The sequence below is a fragment of the Notolepis coatsorum genome (genome assembly GCF_963971535.1).
Source record: "Notolepis coatsorum genome assembly, chromosome: 13".
Classification (NCBI taxonomy): domain Eukaryota; kingdom Metazoa; phylum Chordata; class Actinopteri; order Aulopiformes; family Paralepididae; genus Notolepis; species Notolepis coatsorum.
In genome coordinates this window covers 54741234-54758697 of record NC_140177.1, presented here as the reverse complement: position 1 = coordinate 54758697, position 17464 = coordinate 54741234, and the positions used below count along the sequence as shown (strand labels likewise).

General features: G+C 46.2%; 1 protein-coding gene across 1 annotated transcript in view; it reads left to right on the top strand.

Moving 5' to 3' along the window:
• Positions 1-17464, top strand: part of irf4a (interferon regulatory factor 4a) — a gene marked incomplete at both ends in the record, with an annotated part of 43576 nt that overhangs the window by 26010 nt on the left and 102 nt on the right. Inside the window, 2 exons of the mRNA XM_084327506.1 lie at positions 8703-9098; positions 16230-16342. Of these exons, the coding sequence (XP_084183632.1) occupies positions 8703-9098; positions 16230-16342 (509 nt within the window). The remainder of the gene's footprint in view (positions 1-8702; positions 9099-16229; positions 16343-17464) is intronic.

The following is a 17464-nucleotide window of genomic DNA, read 5'->3' as shown; positions in this document are numbered from 1 at the left end:
GAAACGTCGGTGTGCCAATGTATGATGCCATGGATGGCTGGCACATCGGTGAGCGTTGGAAGAGAGGCCTCCTAGGCGAGTCTCCTCTTACGCCTCTTGGTGGGCTGGTACCTGCTGGGTACCATGGCCCGCGTATCCAGGTGCTGTTCCTCGGGGCTGGTCGTGCGTCAAGCTCACCCGTGAATTGAGTCGGGGGTCTGTAGCGCAGAGCCGCGGGGGTAGAGCCTGGGCTGTACTGGACCTCCTGGTCCTGTGGAGTACTGTGCTGCTGTCGGGCTTGACTCTCCTCCTCTCCCTCTTCTTCTTCCTCTGGCAGGTCCTCTAGATCCTGTAGTCGTCTATTTAGCCTCTCCGCGGTGTAGACCGTTTCTTCCTTGTAGCTGGGTCTCACTTGGACCGGTCGGGGAAGGGGTTCGGAGGGGGGTATAGGCTCTCTCTGGTGGTCGGGCTCAGGGTCGCTTGATCGGGTAGGGGAGGGTGCCCTTGACCCTTGTCTTGACGAGGCCCTGGAACCCCGTGCGGAGGGAGGGGGTGTTGCCCTGGTGATCAGCTGCTCCATTATCTGCGCTTGTAATCGGTCGCGCTCGGCTTCGCGCTTGGTGAGAGCGAGGTCGCGCTCTGCTTCTCTTTGGGCACCGGCAACGGCGGGCTGGGCTTCGGCGGCGGCGCGCTGGGCTTCGGCCCGGTCCCTTACCATATTCTCTTCCGTCTGAAGGCGTCTAATCTCTAGACGTATACGATCTTCGTCGCTCCGTTGCTGCGCTTGAAGGCGTTCTCTTTCCATGGAAGAATGTTCGCGCTCACTAAGCGTCTGTGCTTGGAGTCGATCGCGCTCTGTTGAGGCTGCTAGGCTGGCGAGGAATGCCTGTGCCAGCATCTTGTCCGCCTCGCTGGGGGAAGACGCTGGTTGAGGTGATCCGCTCCTGGCAGTACTCGTTGGAGATCTGTTCTCCTGTGGCGAGTCCTGGAGATCCATCTCCGGGGTGCTCTCCTCTTCTTGTAGCGGGTAGAGTTCCATCCCTGGAGAGCTGTCTTTATCCTGGAGCTCTCCGGGGACTACTTCTTCGGTCTTGGCGGGGGGTAAAGTCATGTCGGGTCCCTCCTGGTCCCTACCGTGAGCTTGGTCAGTTACGTTAGAACCCACTAGGGCCTCTATTGGCGGGGTAGCCTGGTCGATAGGGTCGGACATAATTTTACTATCTACTTTTTCCGCGTTTACCGTCTGTAGAAAGCTAGGTAGTATATTGGCAACGTAATCCTCTAAGTACTGAGGTGTCTGCCGTCTACGCTGCGGGCGATCTACTTTAGGAGAACCGTTTTGTGGAGTGTTCATCATTGGCCATGTCAATATTAATACCACTATATTAATATTACACTAGTTACCCTCCGGCTCGAAGGACCAATTGTAACTGAGGGGTACAATTCCCTGACTGTATTGATAAGTATGGTATCATTAAACCACTACCGCTTTATGTACTTTAATTACTGGCCATACAGTACATGATATATAAATATGATGAACACTTCCCACAATGAATCGGTTCCACACAAAGTTGTAATTAAGTATTTATTGCAGCAAAAGGTACATAATATACTTCTCTATTTTACTTTGGATGCGCTTATAAGGCAAAGGAATGTGCGTAGGCAAATCAATAATGAATGTCCATTCTCTGGTTACGCAGGAGGTAATTATACAACCTGAATCTTAGGGAATTATATCTATGGTACACTAGTAATATATAGCGGGAGATACTGGAAGGGTCCCCCCGGTTGTAAGCCAGCAGGGGTAGAGGATCTGTCCGTAGTAGAGAGTCTGGTCAACGATGACTAAGGAGACTCCAAGTACAGGAGACGGTGCAATAGTCTCTTGATCCACAGACGAATACAGCTGTTCTCCGTAGACTGTAGCTCCACAGTGAAGAAAGCTAGCCGGCCTCAGGCTCTCTGAGGCGCAGACTCGACGTGGCTCCTCACAGGGTAAATCCCACACGTGTAGGCGTCGGCGATTCTCCGCTCCATAAATCACAGGACCAAAACAAATATAATCCAGCCGCAAAGGGCTATGTAGTCGTCGGGTAGATTAATCCAGTGTACATGTCCACACGGTTCTCGTCTAGGTCTCCTCGGGTGAAAGCGCCATGAAAGCAGCCCAGCCTGGATAAGCACTCTAGCTGGTACGAGGAAGCGTTGGTGATGCTGGTCACTGTAGAACTTTAGCCGCACGATACACTATACACAAATAGACTATTACTGACTTAATAGAAATATGTTGCACTCGACGGTATAGCGCCAAACTCTGACAATTCAGTTATTAATTCGCACGCGGTCTCAATGCTCTATTTGGGGCCAAACAGGCCATACTTCACCGCACGGAGTATCGTGGGTGAGGCTTCAACTTATTGGGTAACTCTACTTCTGTATTCACCTGCGCCATATTTATATGCACGGCGAACAATCTAGTGCCAACCTCATTTCTGTCTCGTATTCCTGGGCAAGGCCGGGCATGTACAGACATGTCTTGACGGTGGCTTTGAACCTGACTCCGGAGGCATGGCTCTGGCGCCTGTGGACCGCTGTCCAATAGGAGAATGAAATATTATGGTCTGGTCTAGGCTAAAGGGATATTCCGTGTATATGTACAAGGAATATACAAGGGATATCAGACGATATACAAATACTATGCAATATATATCAATCAATAAATATATATATTCGGTTTAATCTGATCCTTTGTAACATTACCACTTGCCATAATCTTACCGCACCCACTCAGTCAGCGTTGGTTAATACTGCTGGAGCATTTTGGTCCGATTTCCTTGCACGATTTTGCGCGCCGCGTGGGAGTAAATTCGGTTGCAAAAAGGTGTCCCACGGTCTCCTCTATGGCCTTTTCTAAGCATTTTCGGGGCTACATGTGAATAAGTAAAATTTGCCGGACGCCCAGGTAGAAAGCTTGCGTGGAGCCCATAATAGGCTCACTTAATACAGCGTTTTTAAAATCATGCGACATTTTCAGGGTCGCGAGCCGACCTTTTCCCCTCGTTTTCGATGATGGAAGTGATTTAGGAAAAGCTTCGGCACGCCGAGAGGTACCCGTAGATTTAATCTCGCGAGGATCGGGGCAATATTCGGCCCGTGGGAGCAGTCACAAAGGATATCGGACCAAAATGAACCAATGCTCCAGCAGTATTAACCAACGCTGACTGAGTGGGTGCGGTAAGATTATGGCAAGCGGTAAGATTTTGGCACGACACCGGCAACAAGCAGCACCAGCAGCAGCAGCGGCGAGACCACCACCACCGGCTAAGCGGCCGTGCTATCTCTGCCATGGAAAAAAAACCTGAATGGAGAGGCACTGTCATATGTGCACAAAGTCTGTGTGCAAACACCACAGCGATTCTTTTGAATTCGAATATTTGTATGCACGTCGAATATACTTTCCTCACAGAGCGAGCCCACTTGTGTGAGTTGTATCACCAGCCAGCTAGATCACTGTGATTGGTCACGCCCCTCTGCTCCCGGCTGCTCACTGGTGAGACGAGAGAGGGCTCGCTCTACCATGGGAGGGGCTCTGTGTTGAGAAATATAGCGGCAAATAAGTCTACTGTACCCCCGCTAGACATATTAGTTATAACCGGTCCTTTCTAACGTTAGACTCTCGGCTATTTCTGACTGCTATTTCTGACCGAAATAGTCTACCTTTCTTTTTTATAATGGCAGATTCTTATTCACAGGTATTTTATCCCGTTTTGACACGCTGTAAAGTAGTGTCAAAAATGAATAGATATGGTGAATATGGCGGTTTCTCAGGGTTTTTTCAATAAAAACTGACGTGGTATCAAACAAACACTAATTTAAGTGGTTAAAATTCGAAAATATGTGTAATTTATTACAGATATCTTGAGAATATCTTGAGAATAGGCTATGAATAGGCTATGAACATAGGTAAAAAAAAATTTAAATAGTAAACAGTTAAAATTATATGGCTTTAAACATGATCCATCATTTCATCTCTTAAGCCCAGTGAGTGTCAGCAGTTCTAGGGAGCCACAAGGGTTAACGTTAGGTTATGACTATAACCAAGTTCTGTTAGTATAGCGACGCTCGGCGTCACTGTCTGCACTGTCCTCGCACACGTGCACACGCACTGAATAAAGACCACAATGTACCTTTAATCCCAATATTTGTCTGACCACACCCCTATCAGTTTACCCATATAAGCAGGGGTGGGGCCACCCACTCGCCTCCTTCCCAAGCTTTCACCACAAGGCGAGATCAAGGGCTGCAGCGGCGTCGGACGCCGAGCGTCGCTATACTAACAGAACTTGGTTATAGTCATAACCTAACGTTCTGTATCGTATTAGCTCTCGCTCGGCGTCACTGTCTGCACAAGGGAGGCCGAGCGAGAGCCATCGGCCGACAAATACACCCCGCTGAAAGCCCCCCACAACCATCAGAACAGGGAGGGCCGAGACCCCCGACCCACCCTAATGGAGGGCACCCCCCCTATTGGGGCTTCACGGGAGGGTGACAGACCCGACCGTGCGAAGAGGCACTCAAGCAACTCAACGCACAGGGTGAGCAGACCATGGCTTGACCCCACGACTACACACACGCACAACCCGCATGCCACCCGGGAACGAACGGAGGAAACAACCTCGTTACTGCCCCCAGAATCACGGGGTCAAGGGCAAACCCAACCCTGTGGCAAGGCCGTAGCAGCGGAGCGCGAAGGAAGACCCAGACCCACCAAAGGGACTGGACCCCCTGGAACGGGGGCCCGGAGAAGTCCATGATGCCAGCATCAAGACCCCACCAGGTGGGCACTTAGTGACCCCGCCCCCCACATCGCCAGCGTATTCGGACAAAGGCCCCTCAGCCGAGCGGGCCCTGTCCCCCCAATAGTACACCGCCTGGCACACTGACCCTGCAGAACAGGCAGTCAGCATGGCCGTAAGCACACAAAAAAGGTTAACCAACGGAAGCAGGCAGCGCACCGGGGAAAAACCAGGCAACAGGCTGTTAACCCTAGCCTGGAGACTGTGGACGAGACAGTCGCCAGAGGGGACAGCTGAACACAGCCGCTCCGGCGGAAGGGGCGTATGCTGGCGTTGTTGCATGACCAAGCCTCCATTTAAAAACCCCCACCCAGAGGGGTTGAGGCAGAGAAGGCTGACACGATTGGCAGACGTCATGAACGTGCAGGGGCACCCTCAACCGGTGAACCCGGGAGTTGACACTGCTCCAACACACCAGGGAATCAACCACCTTCGTGTTACCCAATGCGGTGGTTGTTCCTATAACCCCTCAAGAAAAAACTCCAAAACACACCTGCGGGTATACACCGGCTATACCGCAGTACAAGTGTTTCAGTTTTCAAAAAAGGGTTAACCCAGGCCTACGGGTCGACGAAACATTACTTCGGACCGGGCCTGGAGATACGGGAAGCACAGGGTCACCAGAGGAGGTCAAAGACCACCCCAACAGGCCCCTCTTCGCCATGCGTGAGAGAGGAGCGAAAAATAATGGAGAACCCGCCCCTAAGCACACCGTACTTAGTATTCCCAGGCGGTCTCCCAACCAAGTACTAACCAGGACCAACCTGTGTAGCGGCCGAGATCTGACGAGATCGAGCGTGTACAGGTTGGCATGGCCGTAAGCCATTACGACAGTGCTGAGTAAAAAACGTACCCAACCAGGGTCTCCATAGTGCTTAACCCTGTGACACCCGGACCAACCTGGCATTTTTCCCCCTGAAAAAAGCCCAAGTCCCTCAGGGTACCAGAACAGCAGATCTGCATCCCCGGCGGACAACGGGTTCAACTGATCCGGACCAGCGTGACCAGAACCAGTCCTGTGCCCTAACCACGCCGACATGCCTACTCCAGGAGAAAGGGCAGATATGCGTGTTGATCTTAACATGAAAAGAAGGCACCACCCAGACGTTCGGGCGAACCGTGCCTGGTGGCCCGCCCCCAGGGCGTGAGACCCCTCAACATATGTTCAGATCCATTCCGTCATCATCCCCCAGACATGAACGAGAATCCGTCGATAACCAACCCAGGTCGTGGGATGTGGTCGTCGGAAGAGGAAAAACCTCCATCCCAGTTGCTTTATAAAAACGCCGTTTTAACCCCAAGCAACCAAGGCGTGCCAGTCAGTCGCCTGTTTACAGCGAGCTAGCACTATACGTGCGTCGGGACACACCCACATCAATGAACAGGCTATTTAGACCCGTCATTGAATCCCCAAGGCGCCCAGGGGAACGACAAGAGGGGTGTGACACTTCCTAACTCCAACTCTTTCTTAATAGAAAAGAAGGAAGCACCAACAGTATGTATCCCAGTCTACACAGCCGGGGGTAAAAAATTTTCACATTTTTACATCCCACCACCCTCCCATAGGAAGGAGATGGGAATCCCCAGAGAGACTTCCCACGCGAGCTGTACAGATTGAAAAGAATATATTGCACCTTGAGCCATGTAAAAAATTGGTTTTAGGGCCCTCCGGGGAAGAGGCCTGAACCCATACACACTCAATAATCGAATTGAATCGAATACATACACAATAGAATAGGACACCTTCTAGAGGGTCCACTCACCTTGACAATCTGAGGAGGAGGCTCTGTACTCTGAAGGAGGCTCCCTCACATGGAAGGAGGAGTCCGAACTCACAGAAGGCCCGAATAGGCGCTTGGTGAGGAGGAGCCCTGACCACCCCCCGAAAACAGATCCATCACATGGACCTGAACAGCACACGGAAGTCCTACCAACAGAGACACGCACGGTGACGTACTCTATGGCGGGGGAATTTCTGCGGTGCACACGTCCAATATTCCAGGCCGTGGGACCAGGAAACTTAGTTGTGAGTACACGGTACATATAAACACACATGATGTTTCTCACACAACAACCAGATCATTTTCACATCTGAAACAACAACCCGATTTGCACGGAGAAGCTAAATATCTAGTGACAAGACAATTCACACACCAACTCGCGTCGTATCCTAAATGTAGTGCAGTAACACTCGTTTTTGGAAAACATCGTTATTTACAAAACATTTAGAAGGTAAAGCCAGAAGACGTGTATAAGGTCTGGCCAAACCTATCCTACCCGGAGCGTAGATCAACGAAGTGCAGTCTCAAGGCAACGTAGTAAACACAGCCGTCCTGTGTTGCCGACCCGGCCAGCGTCGCCGCTCCAACCCGTCGCTACGGTCCCCTTTGTTGACGCAATCCTTGCCGTCCTGGCTCAGGGCAGGGTCGACGAACATCCCCTGTCAAAGATGACGTCGTAGTCAAGAGTGTAAAACATGTTATAATCAAAGCACATTCAACAGAGTAGCATTAAGCTAACGGCCGCCCTAACCGTCGGACGCTACCGCCCCCGCCCGCGAGACGCCGAGCGAACGGCGCGCGCGACCAGAGAGTAGCTTCGAATCCCCCCCGCCTCTCCCTGTGAGGGAGAGGGGAGTCGGGAACCGCGGCGGCGCGCGAGGTGCCGGAGCCACCCCGCGCTGGACCTAGGCCGATAGCAGCAAGCTAACGTTCCCCAGCCTAACCTAGTAGGCCACCTAGTGATCACAGCAAGCTAGCGCCGCAGCTAACAGCTGACTGGCTAACAGTAGGCCACCACTAGCACGTAAGCTAAGCAGCTATCACCTGAACTTGTACACAATGATATAACACTCACCCAGACAGGCCGCCGTTCTGAAACCCTCCTCACTTTTTAAGAGAAAAGAGAAACAAGATGTCAACACAGCTTTACAACGGTGATTTTACCAACACCCGACGGAGCCAGCACAATACCCAAACTGGCCTGTGTAGCTGACTTGAACATAGATCTTCCGCTATCGAACATCTATGCCCATATCTCCTCGTGAAGGAATACTCTCATTTGGATATGAAAGAAGGGGCTACACGGTGACAGAGAGATAACCACTCGTCCAGAAAACACAGGGATCACCAGTGTTAATGGTCGCGGCCCACTAGTTAAACTATAATGGGCTTCAGACCAAGGTCTTCTGTCGCCTAAGAGGACCCTAGCCTGGGGCCGGTTTTCATAAACATTGTCAATTAGCCCCCATAGCACTAACAGACAAGTGGAGCCTGCCAGCAAACATAACTCACCAAAACCAGGAACCCACCGCTTCTCACAACAGCGGCGCGTCCTACAGCCCAGCTGTGCCTTTACCGCAACCAGCACACAGCAAGGACTGCAGTTGGAAAAGCATGTAGCGGCGCGAACTCCCAATATGAAAACCGGTGGAGGATTTTTAGAATGATCATCATCTTCCAGACACTCCAGTACGAAGACAATATCGCCGTATTTTCTCGAAAATAGTGAGAGAGAAAATAAAGATATGATGTCAACATATCCTTGCTTTCCAACTCTTCTCCTACCATCACATCACTTCAAGTGTGGGGATCTACCGAGGCACTTCCTTGTGGTGAAAGCGAGAAGGAGGCAAGTGGGTGGCCCCACCCCTGCTTATATGGGTAAGCTGATAGGGGTGTGGTCAGACAAATATTGGGATTAAAGGTACATTGTGGTCTTTATTCAGTGCGTGTGCACGTGTGCGAGGACAGTGCAGACAGTGACGCCGAGCGAGAGCTAATACGATACAGAACCCTTTTCAAGTTTTGAGGATTTATTTTGAAAGGGTTAACTCTCTGACAAAGCCTCACCTCTCTCTTCCAGACGTCAGCCTGCACGTGTCCCTGTTCTACAGAGAGTCTCTGGTCAAGGAGGTCACCACCACCAGTCCGGAGGGTTGTCGGATCACCTCCTCCTCTTCCTCCTCCTCCTCCTCTCCCTCCTCCCCCTCGGGCCCGGAGGACAGGTCGTACAGCGGCGCAGAGGTTATTCTCTTTCCATTCCCTTACCCCGAGTCACAGAGGCGTGGTGCGGAGAAGCTTCCCAATGTACTAGAGAGGGGGGTGCACCTCTGGATGGCCAGCGATGGGCTGTACGCCAAGCGCCTGTGCCAGGGCCGGGTCTATTGGGAAGGCCCTCTGGCGCCCTACGTGGATAAACCCAACAAGCTGGAGAAGGAGCAGACGTGCAAACTGTTTGACACGCAGCAGTTCCTCACCGGTGAGTAAGGGTGGTATCTCACGTAACTGGCCCTTTATAACGATCATATCGCGAGAAATTTCATCTACGATACTTCACGGTATCTGTGCAACTGAAGAAGAAAAAATACCCATAAAAAGGCAAAAAGCAGGAAGTATGTATTTATTCATAGAATTGACATGCAAGCTTATCAGATTATTTAGTGTGCATCGCAAACTGGCCAACTGTAGATGACAAATTGCATAGTGTCTCTTTAACACACTGACTGCAACCTGATTATTATTAACTTATTTATAACTTTATTTATTTATTTATTTATAACTATTATTATAACTATTAATTATGTCCCCAACCGAAAACCTTGTTACCATCTGCAATAAAAATATATATTATCTGCTTTATCTAATAACATAATGTTTTAAGTCTATTAACCTCATTCCAATCATTTGTATTGCAGTCAATGAGATTGACATGCAAAAGAAAATAATAATAAAATATTATATTAAAATATCAATACTTGGCGCCAGTGTATGATAACGGCGTTATGTTGCAGCATCGTTTTTTTTGTCCTACCCCTATGAGTAGTATAAAAACCTCAGATTTGTATTCTTAAGGCAGCAATTCTGTTATGGTTTGTAAACAACCCCAACAGCACGACACAGACAGGTAGTTCAGAGTTAGCCAAAAACTAAGGGCGTATTTATTTTCAAACAGAAAGAGCGAAAAAACAACATGAAGTATTCATTGGGAATGTCCTGGAGCAGAGTAGGCTCTGCGGCTCTGCAGCTCGGCCCAGAGCAGAGTTGGCTCTGTGGCGCTGCGGCCTCTGGCTCTGCGGCTCTGCAGCTTAGCCCAGAGCAGAGCTTACTGTCAATCCACTCGGAGAGGAACAGAGAAAAAGAGGAATGTCAACAACCGAACGCAGGGATTACGAGGCAGTCCAGTAATAAAGCTGAGTCCAGAAATAACAAAGGCGATACCTCTTCAGTATTAACGAAACACACAAAAAACAGATAGATCTTGAGTCCAGGAAAAACAGGGCATCAAAAAACACACTTCCAAAAACTCACCAAGGAGCAAGGTGAGATACGGGGCGCGGGTCCACGGGAGCAGAGAGGGGCGACAGCGGCGAATTCCAAGGCGTACTGGAGAAACAGATGGAGCACAACACGGGAGGAACAAGCTGCAGGCGGTGGTAAGCAAAACGACCCAACAATGAACCTTCAGAAACCCAGAGTATATAAGGGCTCCCTTCGAGCTGATTCGAAACTCCCTTCAGGTGTGTGGAGGTAATTGGTACCTGGAAGCGTGTGGTAATGGACCAATCCTCACAAATTCAATATTCAATATCTAATATGATACGATTAGAATTATATTCAGTAATATGATTGGTATTGTGATCCAGCTAACACAATTTACAAAATTTCTATCAAATCATAAATACATATGACGCAAATTATGTTGAGAATGCAGTCATGAATTTCTTTGAATGTGAGGAGAAAAAGCATTTTTATGAAAAAAACATTGAATCAAGTCAAGTCAAGTCAAGTCAAGAGTTTTATTTGTCACGGCATACAAGTATACAATGAAATGCGGGTGGTCTTGCCCGCAACGATGTGCAATACAGTAGTACAACATATAATAGAATCCAATAAAACAACATTGTGCAATAAACAGGTAACATAGTGGGGCATCTCTGTATTTGTACATAAGTTATTTACAGAGCATGGAGGACATGCTAGGTCCTTTGGTAGTGCAATACACTGTTACTGTTGCTATACTATTTTTAAAGTGACCTTTCCTTTGTGGCCATAAGCGTGGGCGTGTGCAGCATGAGTGTGTGCTTGCGACATTATGTGCATTGCATTGATTGTATTATATTGTTGCCTTTTGAATCGATGTATCAATCCAAATCAATGTATAGTTATAGTTACACCCTGACTTGTGAGCATGAATACGATTATGTTGTTCAGAGTAGTGTAGCTGTTCCCTCAGTTTCAGTTTACTACATAGCATCCATATCCAGTGTATCAAAACTGGTCCATAATTTAGCCTTCAGTGTCAATCATGATGCTTTCAATTATAGCAGTAAACAGAATGTAATAATGAATCTGCCTCTACTTTAGATGGAGATGGTGGTGGTGGTGGTGGGTGTTATGATGATTGATGATGATATAGGGGAACAAGATCAAATAAGAACAGTATTATAAAAATACAATACAGCAATATCAATGACATTAGAAGGCTTGGGAGTAGAAATAGGTTTTCAGATATCTTTTCTTTTAATCCATTAATGGAACCCATTGATTTAATACTAATTGGCAGACTGTTGCATAGATGTGAGGCCACCACTGGTCTCAGAAATAATAGAATAACACCACCGATGTATGAGGTCTTGGGGTTTCTGGTTTTGATTTTACTCTTTATTCTCGTTTACTCTGGGTTGCCAGGATGTGCAAGAATAATTAAGTGTAATGTATGGAGAGGATTCTAATCTGGAAACGCATATCCCCCATATAAAGCCTGATTTCATTCATGTCATTATAAAATTTCTTTTAAATAACTTGGTAAACGAGAGATTATATATGTGGACAAAAAAATTTAAGACTGTCAAAGTTAACGCGTTATTAACGCGGTAACGCACAATTCTTTTAACACCACTATTTATTTTAACGAATGATTAAAGTTTTTAAATTTTTTTACTAGACTCCACTCAGGTGTGTTGATACTCTCATTGATACTGTTTGTTTCTGACTCAATGTGTGTGTGTGAGTGTGAGAGAAAGTTTAACTCTTTCTGCGCTAAAAACGAGAATTCTCGTGTTTCAAATCCAACCGTTGAGCGCCAAAAACGAGTTTTCTCGTTTTTAGAAAGTGTTTTTTTCAATTTCCCCATTCTAAACACTCATGCAGACCTGCCTGTGTCTCCCTGGCACTGCTGCCTACGTTATAATTGCAATGACGATCGAATCCCGACAGGTGGCAGTATTGCCTACCTTTTGAACTGGGTCTCTAAGGTGTCTTTCAGTGCCTCGCTACCTCTGGCTGCAGGCATCCCTTCTCCCTCAAAGTGAAGTCAGCACACAGCCATCTGTCGGAGATTTGCTCACTTGAAACCTATTGTTTCCCATATTATAGCCAGACCCAATGCACACGAGTAATGGCGATTGCGATGGAACCACATGGATTATTCATTTTGGAGTACCTTCTGACTAAGGAAAGGTCTATGTTATGTATATTTTACCTAACCTAAAACATGCTTTTGTATTGATCACAGCGTCGTATTTTACCAGACCTAAAACATGCTTTTGGTAACGATAGCAACTTCGTAAAACGATTTTGTGAAGAAACATCTATATATGGTATATACCTTTGATTTGGAAATAATATAGGTTTCAGGCGAGCAACCCGAACGATTTGCGCATATGCATATAACACGTCATATCTCACTATCTAGAAAACGAGACTGGATTATTTTGAAACGGGGCAATGTTTAGCGTGGAATAGCGCACAAACGAAAGTATGTAGAAATTAACTGGTTTGTCAATGTTGGACTATAAATATTGCCTGTCAAATGAGCCATACTATTGTCTCCATAGCTATAATATAGAATATACGATGTGTCCGCAAACTTCGTAAAAATTGTCAATAACGCTGGTGCCAGGCAGTACAGATTGTTAGATCCTGATCAATCTGGCCAGTATCACGTCTTCTTGTGTTATCCTCTCTCCATCCAATTCCTCTGCGTTGTGTAATTTGAATGGTCCTGACGTCTCCTATACTGCCTGATATAATCCTTATCTCTCCCCGTTAGTGCATATCCGCATACCGTAGTATTTCTCCACCTTCGTAAGAATTCGACACTTTGACACAGCGTAAATACCTTACAAGGAGAAGATTTGTTTATTGATATAAACAGAAGCCTCAGCTCAGATGTTAACAGATGGTATTGTCCTTGAAAAGTCTATTCTAATGATCTTTCGGTGTGTTCAGTCTATCGTCCTTTTGCTATTCAGTCCAATGGTGGTCAGGCCTGGTCTTTAGCCTAAACCCTCCTCGCGTTAGCCGAAGCTAATGATGATGTGTCATTCTCCCCCCCCCCCCCCTCTCTATGAGAGGAGAGAGTCTCTCAGTCCTAGTCAGATTGTAGTCTGCCCTTAGCCGCTCTTGGTCTGCCTTACACCCGGAAACACCGTTCGACTTATAGATCTTCGTCGTCGCAACGACGGCCCCGCCTTCTGGTTGTCATGCGACGTGCTGTCATGACAACTGCTAATAACCTTTCACACCATTAAAACGTTTCATTAAGATGAACCTCTCTCCGCCCTGCTATGCTCTGGGCCCACACTCGCTATCAATGTTGTGTCTTAGATTGGAATGTCAACATTCTCTCGCTGGCAGTGTGCTGCTCACAATCACCCTGCTTGCTCTGAACCACCTCTTCCACCACCGTCAGCCTGCACATTTCGACCCTTTAGATGCTCTCATCTCCCCCAATCTATACATCACATACATTGAAAAACACCCAAAAAGACCCGTTTCCTTCAAGATGGAAAAACAGCGCGGCGCTCAATGAGTTAAGGTAATAATAATAATAATAATAAATGCGATTCATTTGCGATTAATCACGAGTTAACTATGGACAATCATGTGATTAATCAGATTAAATATTTTAATCGATTGACAGCACTAAAAAAAATATGATCTCCACCTTGGCTTCTTTTACACATTTCCAATTTACTGTCAGTAATTAAGTATGCTCCACTGTCTAGGCTACTGTCACCTGAATTATGCATGCAAGGTATTTGTTTGGCTATTTTGACAATTTACCAGCTGTGAAAATAATAACGTTATGATGAAGTAATGATGCAGTAATGATGAAGTAATGATGAATTTTGAAATGTCAACAAAATCAGCTTCATTAAATGCAAAAATGTTCGGGTCCTTTCCTGCGTTTCTTTCACACCTCAAATGAACCGCACCAGAGTTAGTTTGTAACCGGACTAAGTCCACCTTTTCAACAAGGTCTCAGTCGGCTTGTTTTTGTGCTACACCTGAGAGCGATGTGTGTGTTTACACCTGCCAAAATTAACACTTTGATCGCCATGGTTAAATTCATAATTTACCATCCCTAGCCAGCTCTATTTGTCTATGGAGAAGTTCCCCTTCTTTGCAGGGCTATAACTTTTTTAATTGTATTGCTAAATTGACATTATTATGGCCCATTCAATGTCCTATATCTATTGTTCAGGGTGTAGCAACGTTATACTTTTTCATTCACATATTCATACTAAAATATGGTCTAAAGTATAAGTATGTTTTTATCGTTTTCTGCAGCTTTCTCCAGAACTTGATTTATAGCCCCAAATGCATTATATTGATGATGAAATACAGTTTGATAGCGATCGGTGCCAGATAAAAAATTTCAACTGGAGGTACTTCTAGACGTTACTACGTATCATCTGATGTTGACCGGATGGGCGGGGGGTCGTTTATAATTCCGTGGGCAACGTTATATCATTCATCTAGGGTGGGTCATATGATCATCAGATCAGTTAGTATAGAAGACGTTAGAAAATAACGTTGAAACTCACCGTACCTTCCTCGCGGCGTTGGGCGATCAGCTTGGAGTAGACATTTTGCTATTATGGGATGTTGATCTAGATGAACCATTTCCAGGTTGTATAATACTATATACGTCCAAATAACGTTGTTTATTGAGTTAGGGCGAGCGATTGATTATCCAGTGTGTCGAGATGGAGTCCGGCTAACGATCGCGAGTGCCCGGACGAAATATGGATGAGCACTTCCTGTTTGGCGCGTCACTTCCTGTTGGCCGATCGGCCACCAGATGGCGCTCTTGAACCGTTAGACAGTTGAGTGGAGCTCAGCAGTATATCTCAGGTCCCCGGAGGAGAAATATGATTTCGATCACAGATTTTTGAAATATTGATATCAAAGACGTGTTACGGCGTCTTCGGCAGAATGAGCATGGCGGGGAAAGACGAGTTACGGCGTTCCCGGCGATTAAAGTGTTAACCACACCAAGAGGGTAAACGGACCGTGTGAATATTTTAGGCAACCAACTTGTGTTCAGCGTTTCTTTCATTGGCCACTACGCCCATGTGACCGCGGCAGCGCGAGAGAGCGGCAGTGCGGAAATAGGCTGCATTCTATTGCCATTCTCTGCGACAAACTCTAACCTTAACCAACTCCGAAACAGCGCCTAAACTTAACCCTTCTAACCTTAACCAACTCTGAAACAATGCCTAACCTTAACCCTAACCTTAACCAACTCCGAAACAATGCCTAAACTTAACCATAACCTTAACCAACTCCGAAAGAATATTGCCATGCTCTAAGACAAACTCTAACCTTAACCAACTCCGAAACAGCGCCTAAACGTAACCCTTCTAACCTTAACCAACTCCGAAACAATGCCTAAACTTAACCCTAACTTTAACCAACTCCGAAACAATGCCTAAACTTAACCGGCGAAAGAATGCACGTTAAAAAAAATAAAAATAAAAGAAATTGAAGGGATTCGAACTTGTCACCAACGCACCGCAGGATCCACAGCAAGGTGGCGAACCAGTTGAGCTAGCCGTTGATGTTAAAAGAGGGGGAATTACAGCTACATAATGCTGCCGCGGCAGAGCTCCGCTCGCTCCGCGGGGGCGTGGCTAGACGCAAGTTGGTTACCTTAAATAATTACGCAAACGGCGTAGGGTTAGATTCAAACAAACAAAACATTTGTGATGAGGAAGGAAGGCATGAAGATGCTTTAGTTCTGAAAGTCTTTTTTATTAAATTTGTATCCTCCAGTCGACGGACGCTGCCACCACTGGTTGCCGATAAAACGCATGTTAACTATCACTGTTAGCCAGTCAGGTCAAGGTGCTGATCTTATTAGCGACCACCGAACGTTCACCGACTGGAGGATTTGAAAGGAGACCTCTGAGAGAAAAGGGTAATTTTATACTGTATTTCAGCAGCGGTCTTTGTCGACATTCTTCGGTTGATCCCTTCGAAAACACAAGGCAAACTTGCAGTGATTAGTTCGAGAGTTTTGACTAAACCCAGGACAGTCAGTTCATTGGTACTGCAGTTTAATAATTTCATCGTATCCCCTCTCATCTCTTCCCTTCTCCAGAGCTACAGGATTACGTCCATCATGGCAGCCGTCTGCTCAGGCACCAGGTGGTGTTGTGTTTTGGAGATGAGTTCCCTGATCCACAGCGCCAGAGGAAGATGATCACAGTACAGGTGAGAACTCACAAAAACAGGCAAGCGCTACCGGAGTCTCGTGGCCAGTACAGAGAGACTCAGAAGGAGCTTCTATCCCCAGGCCATCAGGATGCTCAATGACTCTATGTAACAACCCATCACCTACACTCATTGCACACACATCCACATGCACACACTCACTTTAAACAAACACTCACCTTAACACTCACTTTAGACACTTTAACACTACATTATATTTATCTATTATTAAAGAGATTTGCACTACATTCATACCTCATTTGCTTTTGCACCTTACCTTCAAGTTTTGTAACTCATTGTCTGCATTTGTACCTCATTGTTTAAAAATGTTTACTCATTGTACTTAGATTGTACTTAGGTTGTACTTTAGATTGTATATTGTATTGTATATTGTATATTCCTCTTTTACTTACTTTTTTACTTACTTTTTTACTGTATGAAGCACACTCTCAGGGGCTCATACAGAACCAAGCATTTCACCATAAAGTACATGTATTTTATATGTGACAAATAATAAACAAACTTTAATAATTATTTGTTTATTTGGACGGGACAATGCAAGATTAATGGACACCGTGGAGTGTAAACATTGCCGGATTTAGCACAAGGCTAATTCCCATCCGTTGTCCCAAACATAAAAACAGGACTCATAAAAACAGTAATAAATGTACAAATACATAAAAACAGGACACATAAAAACAGTAAAAAATTTACAAATACATAACAGCAATACACAGAAATACTAGTGGCTTGAGATATGATACTGGTTGGTCTTCAGCCGTTTTTTTGGAAATGAGGAGACTGTTCTCCCCAATGTTTGACTGCCTTTTATGGACAGAACGTTTTGGCCAAACGTGGTCAGTCTACATTGGACCATGCAGTCACCTCTGGTGTCTGACCTGGTGCAGAGTCCAGTGTTTATTTTTTTGTAGATGAATTCCTGTACAGGAGGCTGAGCTAGTCCATGTAGGCATTTGTAGATGAAACAAGCGCTTTTTAAGACTTTGACATTTTCAAAGCTCAAAAAGCTATGTTGTTTCAGAACAGTCAAACGTAGAAACCTTTGTTGTGCACAAATGAAAGATGTCGGAAATAACATCTTGAATCTTAGACTTGGTGACT